The sequence below is a fragment of the Oncorhynchus mykiss genome, chromosome 2, assembly GCF_057628025.1.
Source record: "Oncorhynchus mykiss isolate SJ-2025 chromosome 2, ASM5762802v1, whole genome shotgun sequence".
Lineage (NCBI taxonomy): Eukaryota > Metazoa > Chordata > Actinopteri > Salmoniformes > Salmonidae > Oncorhynchus > Oncorhynchus mykiss.
In genome coordinates this window covers 65,245,709-65,266,755 of record NC_143023.1, presented here as the reverse complement: position 1 = coordinate 65,266,755, position 21,047 = coordinate 65,245,709, and the positions used below count along the sequence as shown (strand labels likewise).

Below are 21,047 nucleotides of genomic sequence, written 5' to 3'. Positions count from 1 at the left end.
TGAAGGCGGTTCTTGAGCATTCTACATCTCTATCATTTATATTGTATATGTTACCAACTGCAGATACCGTTTGTGTGTGTGTGTGTGTGCATGTTGATGCATTAGTACTAAAAATGAGACATCTCTTGATTCTCTTTGCCAGGGATAGAAAAGACTGTACAAACACCAGGAAATCAGTTCCAATTGATTTTTATTGTAAGCAAGGCTTGAAATGATTCAGTTTTAGTCAAATATTATATCTGTTTGGGCTTTTTTGGCGGTTCATTTGCAGTCTACAAATTATTAGTAATTATGTTCCGGTCCCCACCAAAACATCCGCTCAAGAGTAAAATCGTCCCTCGGCTGAATCTAGTTGATGATCCCTGCTCTACGCTCACCTTCACAGAGGCTGACTACAGTAACTGCACTGTCAAGAGTAAATGCTGCTGGCATATTCACAGTGTTAGCTAATGGAGTGGGGGTCACGTTGGTGTGTGTGTGGGGGGGGGGGTCCTGCAGCGACGGGAGCCGTCAATCATGCCTAAGCCTCTACAGTGCTGACTAGATCCTCTTGTTAGTCCAGAATGCAATCAATCATTTAAAAGCACCCTCACTTTGGGGCGGCACCTTCAATCACTGCAGTGACTTATGAGCCAGCCTCAGCCCAGGGTGATTATCAATCACATACTCCAGGCCAGCCAGCCAGTCAGTCACAGCCAGCCAGTCAGCCAGACATACTGTATTTCAACATGCCCTCTCCATGTGTGCAGGAGTCACATGGTGCCTCAGTGGCGGTGGGTGAGTTCTCCTGCCTCTCACGGATGTCAAATGTGCTTTCATGACTCATCCGCTCTCATGCTTTCCCCTCTCAAGTGGATGTGGTATTTATCATCTGTTATGGTAGTGTATAGCCACTTTCCTGTATGTCACCCTGCTCTTTTTAAGATGTTATCGAAGGCATGGATCACTTGTTAGGGATTGGCAGTGAGGGATGAGGAGAGGGGAGGGGCAACAGCAGCAGATTGGCTGACGTGTTTCAGCTGATTGGTAAAAGGTGGACTAAAGTGGCCTCCTGTTTCCATTTTGAGTTTGGGTCACTGCCTGCCTCAGAACGTTCTGAGGGCCAACTGGCGGCTCATCATTTCCATGATTTCCGGCTCATCATTTCCCCACACACACGTTATTGGTTAGTCTACCCCAGTTCTCTGTAGAGATGCTCAGCTGAGGACGTTAGCAACACATTAATCACTGTCATTTCATTCCATTTTCTGAGGGCTTTTAGCACTGAGTGGAAGTCACTGGATGAAAATGACTGTATATAATGTGTCATAGCTCTAGCCATCCCCAAGAACCCCACTAATCTCAATTGATGATTGGGTACTCATTGCATCAGTGCAGTTTATCCCACCAGGCTCAATTTAGAGGTTGGAAAACAAAGATATTTGCATTAAGCTTCCTTCCTCTGCCAATGTTTCTTCTGTATTTGGATGATATGAAAATCAGTGGCTAGTTACCAGGGGCAGCAGTCCAGTCGGATCAGACTGTGGGAATGTGTGTGCGTGTGTGTGTGTGTGTGTGCTTGCGTGTGTGCGTGCGTGCGTGTGTGTGTGTGTGTGTGTGTGCGTGCGTGTGTGTGTGTGAGCTACCACCTGGTATAGTGTGTTCAGATTACTGTGGCCTGTGGATGTTTTTTTCTGCCTCATCAGTTTTGTTAAACAAAACCAATTCACTAAGATTTGTGATTTTTAAAAATGTTTTCATTGAATAGTTTAAGTCTCTGTAGTGGCTATTTTCACATTCTTTTGCCATCTAGTCTGTGGCCTGGATGAATGTAGGAAGGCATGTAGGCAGCTCAGATTCCTTTATACAGTCATAAATCATTAGACATACTCCAATTGATGTTGTTATAAACTTATTGGAAACAAAGCGTCCATGTTTGAACACTTGTGATTCCACAGTATCACATCACAGTCACATTAAGGATACAGGAGCTTAGGCTGTGTGACTACACCCCTCTGTGGTGTGAGGAGAAAGCTGAATGAGTTACTTCTCAGCATAAGTAGGCCTATGACATTATTACAATTAGTTGAACTGCTTTAGGAGGCCTTGTAATCCTAATGAGAATCAAACAATCATATGCTAACGAGTGCTGCATTTACACGTGCTGTACTTTTACAGACCCAAATGACAATTGGGTTTAGCATTAATATGAAATAAGTTTTGCTGCAACATGGCTTTTACTGGCCAGAAGGACACCAGCTCCAGGAACCCTTCTGTATCTGCTGAGATTAAATGACTTGGGACATTGCAATGGCGCCAAAGGAGATGTCTGCCGTTTTACGATCCAGTAAGTTATTTTGTACCTAATGTTTCTGTCTTAAGACCGAAAAGAGCTTCTAGATATCAGGACAGCGATTACTCACCCCATACTGGAGGAATACTTTTTCTTCAACAACTCGGACGGGAAGGATTTACTTCCGATGCCCAACAAGGCCCCCATCCCCATAATTTGCATGAGAAAGAGACGGAGGTATCGTCGACGAAGATCCGGGTGCCTTGTTAGGATCCGTCGCTGAGAGGGTGATCTATCTTTACCATCGGTCCTATTAGCCAGCGTAAAATCAATCGATAATAAAATAAATAACCTCTATCACGTATATCCTACCAACGGGACATTAAAAACTGGAATATCTTGTGTTTCAGAGTCATGGTAGAACGACAACAGGAATAACATACAGCTGGCGGGATTTAAGCTTTTTCGGCAATATAGAACAGCAGCCTCCGGTAAGACAAGGGGTGGCGGGCTATGTATATTTGTAAACAACAGCCGGAACATGACATCTAAGGAAGTCTCAAGTTTTTGCTAGACCGACGTAGGGTATCTCGTGATAAGCTGTAGACCACACTATTTACCAAGAGAGTTTTCATCTGTAATTTTTGTAGCTGTCTATATACCACCACAAACCGATGCTGGCACTAAGACCGCACTCAATGAGCTGTATACGGCCATAAGTAAACAGGAAAACTTTCAGCCAGAGTCCGTGCTCCTGGTGGCCGGGGACTTTAATGCAGGAAATCTCAAATCAGTTTTACCTTATTTCTACCATCATGTTAAATGTGCAACCAGAGGGGAAAAAACTCTAGACCACCTTTACTCCACACACAAAGATGCGTAAAAAGCACTCCATCGCCCTCCATTTGGCAAATCTGAGCATAATTCTATCACCCTGATTCCTGCATACAAACAAAAACGAAAGCAGGAAGCACCAGTGACTCGGTCAATAAGAAAGTGATCAGATGAAGCAGATGCTAAGCTACAGGACTGCTTTGCTAGCACAGACTGGAATATGTTCTGGGATTCTTCCGATGGCATTGAGGAGTACATCACATCAGTCACTGGCTTTATCAATAAGTACATCGATGACGTCATTCCCCCAGTGACATCTGCACTGAGTTAAAGGGTAGAACTGCCACTTTCATGGAGCGGGACTCTAAACCGAAAGCTTAAAAGAAATCCCGCTACGCCGTCCAATGAACCATCAAACAGGCAAAGCGTCAATACAGGACTAAGATTGAATCATACTACACCAGATCCAACGCTTGTCGGATGTGGCAGGGCTTGCAAACTATTACAGACTACAAAGGGAAGCACAGCCGAGAGCTGCCCAGTGACTCAAGCCTACCAGACGAGCTAAATAACTTCTATGCTCGCTTCGAAGCAAGTAACACTGAAGCACGCATGACAGCATCAGCTGTTCCGGACGACTGTGATCACTCTCTCCGTAGCCGATGTGAGTAAGACCTTTAAACAGGTCAACATTCACAAGGCCGCGGAACCAGATGGATTACCCGGACATATACTCGGAGCATGCACTGACCAACTGGCAAGTGTCTTCACTGACATTTTCAACCTCTCCCTGTCTGAGTCTGTAATACCAACATGTTTCAAGCAGACCACCATAGTCCCTGTGCTCAAGAAGACTAAGGTAACCTGCCTAATTGACAACTGATCTGTAGCACTCACGTCAGTAGCCATGAAGTGGTCATGGCTCACATCAACACCATTATCCCAGAAACCCTAGACACACAATTTGCATACCGCCCCAAAAGATCCACAGATGATGCAATCTCTATTGCACTCCACACGGCCCTTTCCCACCTGGACAAAAGAAACACCTATGTGAGAATTCTATTCATTGACTACATCTCAGCATTCCACACCATAGTGCCCTCAAAGCTAATCACTAAGCTAAGGACCCTGGGATTAAACACCTCCCTCTTCAACTGGATCCTGGACTTCCTGACGGGCCGCCCCCAGGTGGAAAGGGTAGGCAACAACACATCCGCCATGCTGATCCTCAACACAGGGACCCCTTAGGGATGTATGCTCAGTCCCCTCCTGTACTCCCTGTTCACTCATGACTGCATGGACAGGCACGACTCCAACACCATAATTTAAGTTTGTCGATGACACAATCGTGGTAGGCTTGATCACCGACAACGACGAGACAGCCTATAGGGTGGAGATCAGAGATCTGCCAGGACAGCAACCTCTCCCTCAACGTAATCAAGACAAAGGAGATGATTGTGGACTACAGGAAAAGGAGGACCAAGCACGCCCCCATTCTTATCGACAACGGCTGTAGTGGAGCAGGTGGAGAGCTTCAAGTTCCTTGGTGTCCACATAACCAACAAACCTACATGGTTCAGGCACACTAAGACAGTCGTGAAGAGGGCATGACAAAACCTATTCGCCCTCAGGAGACGAAAAGATTTGGCATGTGTCCCATAGATCCTCAAAAGGTTCTACAGCTACACCATCGAGAGCATCCTGAATGGTTGCATCACTACCTGGTATGGCAACTGCTCTGCCTCCGTCTGCAAGGGACTACAGAGGGTAGTGCGTACGGCCCAGTACGTCACTGGGGCCAAGCTTCCTGCCATCCAGGACCTCTATACCAGACAGGTTGACAGAGACAGGCCCTAAAAACTGTCAAAGACTCCAGCCACCCTAGTCATACAGCAGACTGTTCTCTCTGCTACCGCACGGCAAGCGGTACCGGAAAACCAACTCTAGGTCCAAATTTGTATTTTTTATCTTCTTTAGGTATTTTTTTCTTAAAACTGCATTGTTGGTTAAGGGCTTGTAAGTAAGCATTTCACTGTAAGGATTACACCTGTGACAAAACAAATTGATTTGATTTGATCCCTGCCACAGCATACAGCAGCTTATTGTTTCAGCAGTGAACTTGTAACTTACTACATACCCAAAGCATTCAAGCTAAACGATATGACAGTAAAATCCGGTTGTAAAACTGTTGATATGGTGTAAATAAAGTGTAAATAAAGCTTTGGCTGATTGAATAACAGCCCTGTCTGTGTGCTGTGGAGTCATGGAGGATTAGGGAGAGTTAGGAGCTCTTTCTATGCATGCTGAGGCAATTTCACACCTTGTAAATTTAGAGGACTACTCTCTTTATTTTAGTACTTTTTTTAATACTAGATAAACGGGAGTAGGTTCTGAATAAAAGCTGGAACTTACGATGCATAGCACGCCCAGTTCCAGGTTAAGATAAAAATCTAGAGTACTCTTACTAACAATAATATAAATCAGAATACTTTATTTTGCATGTATATCAAACAGAGATGAATTGAAAGCAACTTTATGCCTTAGAAGTAAGAAGGATAATTCAAAAAACTCATCAAAGTTTAATTTGATACCAGGAAATCTACTTGAAGTCATAAATTATGGCATTGTCAAAACCCACACTGCCACGTCCATTATTCTATATAAAGTTTATACCACGTATATATCACCCTATTAAAACCCAAAGATAAAGAGCGGTAGGGTTTGTGCTTTTCACAGGAAAATACTGTGATCCTAAAGGACCATTAGCTGCCTTGTCTGGGAGACCATAATAGTAACAATATGACAGGTTAAGAGGAGAAGTAAAACCCTTGAAATACTACATACATATTTAGCAGTGCTGCACAGTTCAGTAAGCCAAGCAAGACATTTTCTCTTACATTTCCATAAATGAATATATATATAGTACTGTATGATGAAAATCTTTGTAAAGAGAGACAACAAAAAAAGCAGAAATATAGTGTGCATAACTCATTGCAACTAAATCACACTGCTGTAAACGTCTAGCATATACCATACGTATCACAACACCAGCCATGTTGGAAAAAAGTGTTGGCTTGGCTTGCATCTCTCCCACCAAACTATTTATCATGGCTTCCAGATGGGAGCCCTTAAAGCTGGGTTTCATTGCTTCCATTAAGAGGAGCGGCGGAGTAGAGTGGCAGCTCAGCCATCAGCCATCAGCCATCAGCCATCAGCATGCAGGCAGGGCAACACTTCTGGACCGGTGCCAGGAGGATACAATATTGTGATCCTCAGTTCCTTCAGAAAACCCAGCAGCTCCATGTAGCCCTGATCTGATTGACGCTTTGAGAGCTGCAGTTCAAATATTTGCGGAAATGCTGACTCCAAGATGGAGAAATGGGGGATGGTTAAATCAGATTCTAGCAGGGTGTTATACACACCTTCATCAAGGCCAGAGCTGTCGTCCTGGCCCCTGAACCATGCAACTAGGTAATTACACATACGCACACACTATCACTTTACATTCTGACTGGATTATTTCAAACAGATTAGAAAATTGAAGTGGACTAATCTGTTGTTGTTTTTGTTTTACCAAAATGGTCTGCAGTTAACAAGTACACAGTACACCGGGTTTATTTAGCCTAAGTGTAAGATTAAAGAATTGCAAACATTCGCACTTATTATGACTTTGAGTATAAAGAATAGCCCCTAAAAATAGAACGCATATAAATGTTCCTTTCTCCTAGTTGATTTAGATGAAATGCCACTGCATAATTAGGTTTTGGAACAGAAACTATTATGTTGTATGTGTAATTAAAATGCAGTTGTGAGTGGAGTCACAGAGACACACTCCTATGTTCTGTGTTTTCTAGGGTATTGTAACTTTATAATGGGAGTGTGAAGCCTTATTCCTCACTCAACCTTTTCCAAAATGCATAAACTAATCCAAATGGCTTTTTATATTCAACAGACCACTCCATGCCTATGTGTCTGGTGCATTTTAAAATATACATTAGTCTGTGTGAATAATCCAACAAAAGCTGCATTTCCATGACAACGCCCTCCACGCATTCAATATGTAGCCTAACGGTTCACACTGCACATATACATACACATAATTAGCATTCAAACGGCAAAATCCATCTTATTCACGTATAGTAGCTAGAAACATTGGTTTTCACATGTAGCAGCTGTATGGTTCAGAAGGTCTTTGAATAGAATCTCTTGTTTTTTCCCCATCCCAATAAAAAAGTGGTTTAAACGATTCCATAATACACATGCAACTTGTATTTCATTGCTAAAGAGACACAAAACAACACAAGAGAGAGCTCCATTCAAGGATACGGCTGCGTGACATGAGGATGAATACATTAGATGAGTTGAGAGAAGGGAGAGCACAGCACTGGCTGCCTCCCGAGAGAGTTCTGCCACCTCCAAACAGACCACCGATCATCACCAATGACTAAGTCCTAATGGGAAAGCACACAGAGACAGTGTTCTCATTCTCAACAGCACAGAGACATCAACAAATGAATGGATCTGGACTGGGGGGAATGTTCGGTTACAGATGCTGAAATAACGGCTGCACAGCTTACGTAGACATATGCTGCGTCTGCTAAGCCAGTGAATTGAGAAGACCGCTGGTGTATTTGATTTTGCTAGTTGTTAACACTGGAGTCTCTATGTCATGTGGTTGTCACCTGATCAGTGGTTCAAAATGCTCTCTCTCTCTCTCTCTCTCTCTCTCTCTCTCTCTCTCTCTCACGTGCCTTCAGACTGATAGGAGGATGTCATTAACAGTCACACATGGCACATGGTGGTCATGATGAGAGTATCTGGATTCAAATTTTAAAGTGACATGACACGTCAAAGTTAGATCAGGATATGACTGTTTCGCTGTTTACACTAGTTAGGTAGTCTAAACGACTTGTAGAGTCAGCAGTACTAGCTCCTGCACTATATAACCACGTAGAGGAAATTGACACTGCAGTGCTGCGATAAAAGCGAGATGCAAATATCCCCTGTGTTACTTTTGTATAGATTCTATTCCATTTCAAGCGATGAGGCAGTTGTGATGTTGCCCTTCTCTCACGCGGTGGTGATGCAATGGAGTAATGAATCAGTGTCAGCTGACAGCCTCAATAAAACTGAATGGGTTTGTTCCAGCGTTCGCAGAGGTAAACTTCTGAGAAGGTAGGAAGTGATTTTGTTCATCCTTTTTTGGCTCCACTTATGTAGGTGGGTCTCATGCAGATGTGTCTTTGCTTTTGCCTCTGCAGCACAACAGTGTGAGTGGGTGAGAGTCTAACCCACTGGCAAGTTCAGGGGAGAGAATGTGCATCCAAAATGGAGCCCTCTGCCCTATTTAGTACACTACTTTTGACCAGAGCAGTATGGGTAGTGCACTATATAGGGAATGTGTTGCCATTTGAACCACAGTCAGAGGGTAAAATTCCCATCCTCCTGCTGGGTCATCGCCCCAGTCACACAGAAAGCCGTAGGCTCTGTGCTTTTCCGTGCTTTAAATGAGTCTGTCACAATGGGTGGTACCATCAAACCTGCAGCTATTCAATGCTGCCTGAGTGTGTTACTGTATTCCTCACCATCAGAAGATGGGGTCACAGCTTTGGGGCAGACAGCGGCGTCTCAGCATACTGTTTTAAAGTCTGTCAGGAGAGAACGTTTTTGGTGAAATAGGCTCTCCGGTTCACCCATTTGGTTCGGATCACATCCCCCGTCGTGCCTAACTGATTGACAGTGGCATTGAGTTCTCTCCCTACAATGCAGTACCTGACAGCTTTTTCTACAAATCCTAACCCATGTAGAGATAAATGTTCCATTGTTCTATATAATTGCATTCATTACATTTGTTGTTTTGAGGTTTTAGGCTGTGTTTCTGTATAGCACTTTGTGACATGTAAAACTTTTGCTGATGTAAAAAGGGCTTTATAAATACATTTGAGTGAATGATTGAACTTGTGCGAAGCATAATAAAGAAAACACACATTATATTGTTCTTCCAAAGAGGTGACCTAAGGAATCCAAATAATCACTATTCTATAAATACTGTATAAGGCATGAGAAAACCAGAATGTATTCAACTGAGGAATTCTCACTTTGTCATTAGCGCTTGGCTGGTCAGGTCTTAGTTCAGTGCTTCACTCCTGCTGTTGCTCTGTGGGCTCCCGGCACCAGAGGTAGGCCTACACTGCAAAAGAAAATCTGCAATATTTACATATTTATGGGGCAAAGACTGATTTTAGTCTGAATATTTTTAAAGTGAGGGACACTTTTTTATCCAAAGTTATAAGTAGCAGTGTTCAATCTGCTCACAGGGGGTGGTTTTGGTATGGAAATATGCAAAGCCCCTCTTAGCTGTACAGCATGTAGCCTACATTATCCAACTGTGTCAGCCTAGTGCTCCTGGTTAACACTAGCTCCTACTCTCACCATGGTGGAGGAGAGGAGAACTGCTTTGTACTTGTCAACCCAATTATTCCCCCACTGCAACTCCTCCTGCACTACACTGCACTGCACTGCACTGCGCTGCACTGCACTGTAATGTACTGCACTGTACTGTAATGTACTGCACTGCACTCTTTTGTACTGCACTGTACTGTAATGTACTGTAATGTACTGCACTGTACTGTAATGTACTGCACTGCACTGCACTGTAATGTACTGCACAGCACTGTAATGTACTGTAATGTACTGTACTGTACTGTACTGTACTGCACTGCACTGCACTGTACTGTACTAACACTAACAATACATATGGTTTGACGTTTGATGAACACATAATGTTCTGTGTGAGCCACTCCACAATGATTGTCATACAGGAGGTACACTGCGCTCCACACAGATTATACTGTCTGTACAGTAGGTTTATGTTAATGGGCTTCTCTGCCTCTGCATTGAGCTGTCTGGCCACTCCCTCTCTGGAGCCCCATGCAGACTCATTACAACCTGTTTAGACAGCCAATTGATGAATCGATCAATCAGTCAATTAGTCAATCACTCAATTAGGCCCTGGAGGACAGGCCTCATTCTGAGTCTAACATGAGCTCAGCCAATCAGCCAGCATTCCCCCAACTTTCATTTTTTACTTATGATTTTAATCTCTGTGGGTATTGATTGGTTCTGGTCCGTGTGAGGCGATTCTTCCTTCTCCTCGGTTGTCTGCCTCTCTTTGTCCTTCGTCATCTAGATATTTATTGTCCTAAAGCTTTTGGTTTTGTTTTACATGGCGAGTCCATAGTTCCTCTGTCGAGGGATTTGTTGTTCTGCATTGCCTCTCCAAACGACGACCCACTTTACTGCTCTGGAAAGCAGAGTTGCTAGGTTACATAACACTGTTTTATCAAGATGTGAGCAGGATAGTCTTAATATTTTGTCTTTAACATGAATTGCCAGAAAAACACTCATGAATATAAGATGAAAACATATTTTTCTGCAAAATTTGCGCATAGCTGTTGTACCTCACACTGTCTTAAACATTTGCATCTTAAGCAAGTGGGGGATGTCAAATGGATTGCCACAGTAATTTTCTTTGTTAACTCTCCACTACGTTTGATCTCTTTTATATTCTCCTTTAATGAGATTGTATCTGTTTTAATGTCCATCAGTTAAGATACACAGTATATATGCGTTTGTATAAATGAATGTGTGACTTCATGCATTATATACTTAAAACGTCATGCTAATCACATTAGCGCACGTTAGCTCAACCGTCTTGTGGGGAGGACACCGATCCCGTAGAGGATATCACAAACCCACGAGGTGCCTTATTGCTATTTTAAACTGGTTACCCACGTAATTAGAGCAGTAACAATGCATGTTTTGTCTTACCCGTGGTATACGGTCTAATATACCACGGCTGTCAGCCAATTAGCATTCAGGGCTTGAACCACCCAGTACATAAAGTGGTTTACATAATACATACTGTAGCCTACATCTAGTACACATGCACAATTTCAGTGCAGATCACCCACATCAGCTTCTAGTCTCAGGTCAGCTATACTGTCCAGTATATACGGATCCAGCGTTAGCCTCATGTTGCCCCGGCTGTGCATATAACCTCCCTGCCACCTGGACAAGATTTCACATCTCACGTGACATCGGATCTCTCTCATATTCATGGGCCTGCTCATGCATGCTAACCAATCAGGATGAGTTCTAAGGCATTTCTCAGCAGCTGCCCAGGATGTCGTTCCACATGTACGCATCACATGGAAAGAGAAGCAGGGAGATTAGGATGGTCTTCCTGCTCTGAACCAATGGAACGCTGCACTGATTATAAACAGACCAGAGAGGGAGATGGGCCCAGGTAAATGTGTATGGCTGATGTAAATATTTTAAGACAATTTCAAAACCTGATGCTAGTAACAGATGGAGGCTGGATGTAATTTCCTGGGCTCAGAGATCAGCAATGTATGTTGTTGACCTGCTGAGTGCTGGTGGATGTGTGTGGTGTGCTTGTTGTGTGAAAATGTGTCAAATTTGTAAAAATCGATTAAAAAGAGTGTGTGTTAAAAGAAAGGATGAAAGTCAGCCCGATTGAGCAGGTAGATGAGAGCAAGGTAATGGAAGAGAGAGTGAAGTGAGAGAAGTTAGAGACAGATAGAATTTGAGACATGGCACTGTGGTGAATCTTTAAAACGTGATCTCATTTGGAGTCTTACAAAGCTAAGTGCCCACAATACATAAACAATGGGGTATTGCAATTTCAACAGGCCCAATGGTAACACGCAGCTCTTGGGGATGTCTCTTACCAGAATAATGCTGAGTGTCAGTTTTAGTACAGTTCAAGAGCAGCAACAGTCAGCATGGAGCACCCAGAGTGATTTTAGTTCAGTGTTGTGGAGAGACTCCGGGAACCTCCAGCCATTCGCTTTCATTAAACGTCCCCTCATTACGCAGGACGTAATTGCATTGTAGATCATTTAAGCCAGCATAAATCATGTGAATGTGCTCGTACTTGGGGACATCCACAAAAAAAAATATTCTACCAGACAGTGTATCCCACATATCTTGACTAGACTACTATTAATGTTCCGTTTTGCCTTGTAGCGTCCTCTGACTAAAAACATGAAGTTCACAACTGAGCTGAATTGTAGACCTCCTTACTACAAGGGAAAACCAAACTCAAATACGTAAACCAACGAAACAAAACATATTTAAAGTTGCTTTTACTGACTGTCTTCTGTTCTTTCCCTTTTATGTCTCAGACACATTGAGAACTGGACTGGCCTGCAGACCCTGAAGGATGTGGACATGGAGCTGTACACTGGACTTCAGAGACTGTGAGTGTCTACTTGGGGAGAAGCACACCTCATTAATAAACCACTGATGTGTGTTTTCTGCAGAGCCCACTGTTGCTCTAGCCATGAAAGCATACCATATAGCTGTGAGACCATGGGGCTGTGTCATCCTGACCTGAACATGCTACAGATGTAGGATCTTAATTTGATCACTCTTTTGTTGCAGAGACTTTTCCTGCACAGCAGGAAATGCAAACTTGTAGTGCATTTGATTCTTTAAAAGGATTCTAAAGATTTTAATTTTGACTTTGACATTTCTGACTTGATTTGCCCTAACAAAACATGTACACTATATATACAAAAGTATGTGGACACCCCTTCAAATTAGTTGATTCGGCTATTTCAGCCCCACCCGTTGCTGACAGGTAAATAAAATCGAGCACACAGCAATGCAATCCCCATAGACATACATTGGCAGTACAATGGACTTACTGAAGAGCTCAATGACTTTCAATGTGTCACTGTCATAGGATGCCACCTTTCCAACAAGTCAGTTCGTCAACTTTCTCACTACCAAGTTACAAACTGCCACTGGAAGAACGGTCAGCACAAGAACTGTTCGTCCTGGTGCATCATGAAATGGGTTTCCATGGCCGAGCAGCCGCACACAAGCTTAAGATCACCATGAGTGGTGTAAAGCTTGCCGCCATTGGACTCTGAAGCAGTGGAAATGCATTCTCTGGAGTGATGAATCACGTTTCACCGTCTGGCAGTCCGACGGACAAATCTGGGTTTGGCGGATGCCAGGAAAACACTACCTGCCCCAATGCATAGGGCCAACTGTAAAGTTTGGTGGAGGAGTAATAAGGGTCTGGGCTGTTTTTCATGGTTCGGGCTAGGCCCCTTAGTTCCAGCGAAGGGAAATCTTAACGCTACAGCATTCAATGATATTGTAGACAATTCTGTGGAAGAACTTGACTGGCCTGCAACGAACTCTGACCTTAACCCCACCGAACACCTTTGGGATTAATTGGAAGATCACCCAACATCACTGCTCGACCTCAGTAATGCTCTTGTGGCTGAATGGAAGCAAGTTCAAAGTGTAGGCTGTTATAGCAGTGAAGGGGGGACCAACTTCATATTAATGCCCATGATTTTGGAATGAGATGTTCGACGAGCAGGTGTCCACATACTTTTGGTCATGTAGTGTATCAACCCCTATTAAAATGTCCATGAATTATAGTCTACATACAATTTCAAATTTCCTGTTGCTGCAGAATTATGTTCCTGCTGTAGCAAACTTGCTCAAATTAAGATCCTGTCTGTATATGCAAGACATACTTAATGTTATACAATGACCCACCTAACCCAACACATAGTGACATGGCACCCGGTCTGTTGGGCACACATACTCCATCAGTACTATTGACTACTAGCGGTGGCTTATATTGCAGGCATGTTTATTTTAATGCACTGCGGCATGCCTCAAACAACAGCACCTCCCTACGGCCCATTTTACACTGATCAAATGACGCTGGAATAGCAGCCAGGACATTTAATTAGGTCCCCTTTCCCTTTCCTTTCCCTAAACACCCCTGGCCAAACCCTCCTATACAGTAAATCGGATTCCTTCCCCCCATGTCCACTACCCACCCTCAGCCATCCTGGTCTCTCTGGACCTGTGGGCAATACTCCCCTCTGGCATGGTGATGGTATCCTGTAGTCTCTATCCCAGTCTCTTCCAGTCTCCCAGGCTCCTCCAGGCTCACCCGTTCCTCAGTCTCGCCCTGCCCCCAGTCTCCTCCAGTCTCCTCCATTCTCCCCAATCTCCTCCAGTCTCTTCCAGCAACCTCCAGCTCCCAGTCTCCTCCTGTCGTCCCAGTCTCCTCAGTCTCCTAAAGTCTCCACAGTCTCCTCTAGTCTCCTCCAGTCTTCCTCAGCCTCCCTCAGTATACCCAGGCTCCAGTCTCCTCCAGTCTCCCCAGTCTCCTCCAGTCTCCTCCCGTCTCCTCCAGTTTCCTCCAGTCTCTCAGGCTCCTCCAGTCTCGCCCGCTCCTCAGTCTCGCCCTGCCATCAGGCTCATCTAGTCTCCCCAGTCTCCTCCAGTCTTCTCCAGTCTCCTCCGTCCCAGTCTCCTCCAGGCTCCTCTAGTCTCCTCCAGTCTCGCCCGGTCCCCAGTCTTGCTTGGCCCCCATTCTCCCCCAGTTTCCTCCAGTCTCCCCCAGTCTCCCCCAGTTTCTCCAGTCTCCTCCAGTCTCCAGTTTCTCCAGTCTCCCAGTCTCCTCCACACCCCAATTTCCTCCAGCATCTTCAAGCATCCTCCAGCCCCCAGTCTCCTCCTGTCGTCCCAGCCTCCTAAAGTCTTCACAGTCTCCTCTAGTCTCCTCCAGTCTCCCCTAGTCTCCTCCAGTCTCCCCTAGTCTCCTCCAGTCTCCTCTAGTCTCCTCCAGTCGCCCCTAGTCTCCTCCAGTCTCCTCTAGTCTTCTCCAGTCTCCCCTAGTCTCCTCCAGTCTCCCCTAGTCTCCTCCAGTCTCCCCTAGTCTCCTCCAGTCTCCTCTAGTATCCTCCTGTCTCCCCTAGTCTTCTCCAGTCTCCCCTAGTCTCCTCCAGTCTCCCCTAGTCTCCTCCAGTCTCCCCTAGTCTCCTCCAATGTAACCACTGGTCCTATTAGGGGAGGCCCAGAGCACTTGAACAGGGCTGATTAACAGCTCCTCTCATTAGCATCAGGCTCACCTGGAGTGGGCCCTGGCTCCTCTGCTGCCTCCCTCCCCTCCCCTACCTCCCCTCCGTCTCCTCCACAGCAGTTCAGGGCCAGGTGATTTGGATGACTCACCAGAGAGTGAGCAGCCCAGGCAGTGCCAGAGCAGGAGCTACTCTGGGCCCACATTGGGTCAGCCTCATGTGCCTTAGAGCCTCAGCCAGCCCACCTTGATGATTCATTTTAATATTTGAGTACAAGCAACAGGGGACATGTGACACGTCTGCGTTGGCTGTCTTCACTCCCAGGTCCTTATGTGTCTGACCTTGACCACATTGTATTCCCCACTGGGCTGCCCTTGTTTAAGCCAAATTCAATATTGCGGAATACTTGTCTTAACATGTCCATTTGGCTTACCATACACCCAGTGTTATAGTTGCACATCGGTGTTAGCTACACAGTGTGACGCCATCAGGACTGTTCTGATGTAATCATTCTCTCAGATGGATTCTAATGAAAAGAGACGCGTGTTCAGAGCAAATAAACAGCTTGCAGATGCCCATGATAAAAATGGATTCAATATACATAATTGATCTTAGCTCCTTGTGAAGCTAGCTGAGGAGCGAGAGAGAAGATGCAGGCTCTTGATACTATCCTGATCGTAATGATGGCCCGTGAGGAGGGAGAGGAGCAGGGGCGACGAGCCGGAAGATAAGATTCGATGACTTTTAGAATGCCTCCCTATTTACCCCAAACGTTGCCGGTTGCGAGCCACGTTTAAAAGAAACTCCTTTACATGCTTCCAGTGAGTGCACTGCTATCACAGCCGGTTTTTAACTGCAAATGAGGAATTCGTGAGAACATATCTCCGACCAATCAGCAGACAATTGCAGTTTCTGTGATGTTTGTGCGACCTGCGTGCCTACTCCTTAGTGTGGGTAGAGCCAAAAAAACACTGTGCAACCCTGGTTTCCATGGACACACTGTCAGGACTGTGTTGGTGGTTTTAATTATGGAATAGCATTTTATTTTCCTTTAATTTATCCGTAAACGTAGGAGGTGGTGTCTTTCAGTATCAACAATTGTAACCTATTTCCTGTGTGTACTTATTTCCATGTGAGTGTCTGACCGTAACATATACACTACCATTCAAAAGTTTGGACACACATACTCATTCAAGGGTTTTTCTTTCTTTTTTTTCTTTTTTTACCATTTTCCACATTGTAGAGTAATCACATTGTAGACATCTACACTATGAAATAACCCATATGGAATCATGTAGTAACCAAAAGAGTATTCAACAAATCAAAATAAATTTTATGTTTTACTTTCTCCCAAGCCACCCTTTGCCTTGATGACAGCTTTGCACACCATTGGCATTCTCTCAACCAGCTTCACCTGGAATGCTTTTCCAACAATCTTGAAGGAGTTCACACATATGCTGAGCACTTGTTGGCTGCTTTTCGTTCGCTCTGCGGTCCAACTCATCCCAAACCATCTCAATTCAGTTGAGGTCGGGTGATTGTGGAGGCCAGGTCATCTGATGCAGCACTCCATCACTCTCCTGCTTGGTCAAATAGCCCTTACACAGCCTGGAGGTGTGCTGCGTCATTGTCGTGTTGAAAAACAAATGATAGTCCCACTAAGCGCAAACCAGGTGGGATAGCATATCGCTGCAGAATGCTGTGGTAGCCATGCTGGTTAAGCGTGCCTTGAATTCTAAATAAATCACAGACACTGTACCAGCAAATCACCCCCACACCATCACACCTCCTCCTCCATGCTTTACAGTGGGAACCACACATGCAGAGATCATCCATTCACCTACTCTGCGTCTCACAAAGACACAGCAGTTAGAATCAAAAATCTCAAATTTGGACTCATCCAACCAAAGGACAGATTTCCACCAGTCTAATGTCCATTGCTCAGGTTTCTTGGCCCAAGCAAGTCTCTTCTTATTATTGGTGTCCTTTAGTAATGGTTTCTTTGCAGCAATTTGACAATAAATCCCTGATTCACACAGCGAACAGTACAAATAAAGAAAAACCCTTGAATGAGTAGGTCCAAACTGTTGACTGGTAGTGTATTACATGCCTTACATTCTGTGACACTGTGTGTCTTTTCCAGAACGATCATGAACGGCAACCTGCGCGGTATCCAGGCCAGAGCCTTCTCCCAGAACCCCCACCTCCGCTACATGTGAGTGGTGTTACTGTTACCTCCATCTCTCTCTCTCTCTCTCTCTCTCTTTATTTCGCTCTCTCTCTCTCTTTATTTCTCTCTCCCTCCCTCTCTCTCTCTCTCTCTCTAGGAGTCTGTTACTGTTAAACACAGATGAGAATATACAGTACATCACATCCCCTCTTCGTGTGGATTCTCCCCCTCAATGACCTTTGACCGGCTGCTTTGTTCACAGTTCACAGCCCTCTGACTCTCCCTCTTACTGACTGATCTTCCTTTGACAGCAAGATCTTCAGATTGACTAGGCCACATATTAACCAAGGCATGTGGAGTTTAGATAAGTTTAGCACAACCTAGAGACCATCACCACAGCCATTTCTACTGAATATGCAGGCGTCCCATTCCACATGGGGCCCACAAACCACTCTAGCGCAGTCCCTGTCCCATTCCAGGCATACAGTATCCTAACATACATAATTCACCCCTCCTCTACAGGAAGTAGTGTGCTCCCGCTGCAGTGATATCCTAGTCCCAGGCTGCATTTCAAATAGCACTCTATTCCCTTTATAGTGCTCTTCTTTTGACCATGGCCCTGGTTAAAATAAGTGTACTATAAAGGGAATAGGGTGCCATTTGGGACTCAGCCCCCAGTTCAGTTAAAGTACAATGCCTGGGCTGCTTCACACACGGCTGAACACAGTTCCACCATGTTATGGTTGCTGTGTCTGTTCATAATGTATATATGTGGTTTGTAAGATAGGCTGGGCCTCCAAGCAGATGCATTTATTCCATTCGATCTTTCAATATGTATACACTCCTCACTAGCAGTGTACATATTCAGAATGAACCCAATTTCAGGTTGGTGAAAAGTGCAGTGGTTTGTGTTAAGAGTGAGGGAAGGGGAGGTGGTTTGGGGACTATATGCAAGGGCTGAGTGGCACCGCTAGCGAAGTGTTGCTGATTTCCATAATAAAGGTGAGACTTCTTGAGTGTGACAGCGCTGTTATTTCCCAATTTTCCCAGAGTAAACAGTGAGGAAGAAATTGAATAGCAGTCTACTACCTGGAGTCACCAGTCTGTAATCTCAGCTGTCAATCACACACTTCAGTTCAGCAGTCCCATGTCTTTTGAGGTATTCATCACTGTTCTTGTGTATGTTTGTTCGTATATATGTATGTACATTTTCGTGTGAGTGGCTACACATGAAAGTTCATGTGTGTAGGGAAAAATAGTAAGAAAACTGTGTGTGTCTGTGTGTGAAAGAGAGAGTGTGCGTGCACGCGTGCGTGCAACTCTTTATCTTATTTTACAAGATTCAGGGAAGCTGGCCTTGACTAGAATGCGTAACAGTGTCCCGTGCAGTGTAACTATGAGAGACCGAGATCTGGAGTCGACTCCATCATCTCTTCATGTGATAACGGGAAGGACAGTCATTAAAATACCCACCTTTCACTGTCCACTGTCTCAAACAGAGCAGATGGACATGCTAATGGGCTCTCATTATAAAGGATGATAGGATGATGGCTGAAGAAGGCCACACATGCCCCATACTGTACACGTCTACCTCTGGAGCTGCAAGGACTCGGGTTATAGAGCTGGAGGTTCTAGAGAGTCATCTATGCACCTTAGATCTATGCACCCTGTTATAGAGGGAAGTGTTTTATTACAGCTCTCCTTGTGCTTAGTGGACAATGTCTTTCACGCTGCGCTGGGTTTTATGTAGAGAAAACCCTAGATTTCCAGAGCGGTCATTCACATCACGGTCATATGGGCCAGCCCAGGAGCAGTGTGGGAGCAGGCTCCCTATGCTTTGTGTCACAAGCATTCCATCTAAATTATCCCATAAATCAGCTCAGTGCTTGCCTGGCTGCCCAGACTCCTTGCTCCAGCCAAACGCCACACCACGCACACAGCCGTTAGTTTCTTCGGATTTGAGTCCGGATTTGAGTACCTCCCCGACCCTTCACCGAATGTGAACACATTCGGGGCTGTCTTTGATACGATCCAATCGCTGATGACTTTGTTTTGTACATTGCCCCTTGTGCCCCTCCTCACAACGAACGGCTTCAATGATGTCAGTCTCGGTACTAAATATGCAGCGAGCGGCAGAGCAGTGGAAGAATTTAGTGTGAGTCGTCAGGCTAGCTCAGTGCAGCAGGGCCTCAGCTCCACAGGAGCATAAATAGCATAAATAGCTAACTCCTGGCAAGCTGGGAATGGTAAAGATACATTCTATTGTGGGCTTGAGAAATGTACAGTAAATTTTCCATCATTTCATTTGAGCTATATGTTATTTAAGTTATTGTATTGGGTTTAAATCAATTTGATCTGCAATTCTATATTATATATATTTGTATTAATATTTGTTTTCTCTTGGACCTGAATGTTCTTTGACCCACAGTGCATTCCTATAAACGGTGCTTGACTTGGGCAGGAGCTCACCGGAGTTGAGTACCGGCACCTCTTAATGTTCTACTGTTTCTGTTCCTCTTATAGAATACAAATACTGTGGAGTTCCTGCACCTAAATACAAACAGTACTGGCACCCAAAATGAGTACAGTACCAGCACCTTTTTCAGTCCGAGGTCAAACACTGGTTGTAAACACATACAGAGGGTCCCACTATCAGTCGTTTATTCAAGGCCTTTATCCTGAAATGGATGGAAATGGGCTCTCAACTGTTCTAGACAAAAGACAATGGAATCAATACCAAAGCTCTCTGCGTTTGAACTTACATTGCCCAACCTGTTTTTGAAGTCTAAGGTTCATTTCTTGTGTCTCCTACAATGTGTGGCAGTAATGTAAGGTTGCTGTCTGGATTTCTTCAGGTCCATCTTTTTTATCCCTTGATATGAGAGGACAACCAATATGCAGTATCTTGAGGGATCATTGTCAGGGGGAAGTTGTAAAGGTTATTCCCTCCAGTAGTGGAGGAGGGAGACCAAAGAGTCACTCTCATTAAATCTTCTCAACCCTATGCCGTGTGTCTTCACACTGAAATGTCACTTACATAGTGACTTCCAGGGATGAAACGCCCCCACCAGCCCACACAGGGCATTCTCTCGCTATCTCTCTTTCAGTCTCTCTTTCTCCCTCTCGCTATCTCTCTTTCTGTCTCTCTTTCTCCCTCTCGTACTCTCTCTCTATCTCTCTCCCTGATGTGACAGCCTACAGGGAGGAGGTCAGAGACTTAGCAGTGTTGTGCCAGGTCAACAACCTCTCCCTCAACATCAGTAAAACCAAGGAGCTGATCGTGGACTATAGGAGAAAAGAGGGGAGAGTACGCCCCCATCCACATCGACGGTGCTGTACTGGAGCGTGTCGAGAGTTTCCAGTTCCTTGGCATCCACATCACTAAGGAATTAACATGGTCCACGCACACCACAACAGTCGTGAAGAGGACACGGTAGTGCCTAGTTTCCCTCAGGAGGCTGAAAAGATTTGGCGTGGGCCCTTGGATCCTCAAACATTTCTACAGATGCACCATCGAGATCATCTTGACTGGCTGCATGACTGCTTGATATGGCAAATTCCTTGACCGGAAAAACGCTAGAGGGTGGTGTGGACTGCCCACTACATCACTGGGGCTGAGCTCCTTGCCATCCAGGATCTCTATACCAGGCGGTGTCAGAGGAAGGCCTGGAAAATTGCCAAAGACTCCAGCCAACCAAGCCACTGTTCACTCCGCTAATGTCCTACAAATGGTACTAGAGAATTAGCTTTCAGACCAACATGCACCGAGACAGCTTCTACCCCCAAGCTACTAAATAGCCATAAGACTGCTAAATAGTTAATTAATGGTCTCCCGGAATATCTG

At 44.8% G+C, this 21,047-nt stretch overlaps 1 protein-coding gene across 2 annotated transcripts in view; it reads left to right on the top strand.

The window, feature by feature from the left end:
- Positions 1 to 21,047, top strand: part of ntrk3a (neurotrophic tyrosine kinase, receptor, type 3a) — a 256,336-nt gene that overhangs the window by 19,465 nt on the left and 215,824 nt on the right. For both annotated transcript variants that reach the window (XM_036953153.2, XM_036953129.2), the window contains exons 2-3: positions 12,319 to 12,393; positions 17,177 to 17,248. In XM_036953153.2, the coding sequence (XP_036809048.1) occupies positions 12,319 to 12,393; positions 17,177 to 17,248 (147 nt within the window). The remainder of the gene's footprint in view (positions 1 to 12,318; positions 12,394 to 17,176; positions 17,249 to 21,047) is intronic.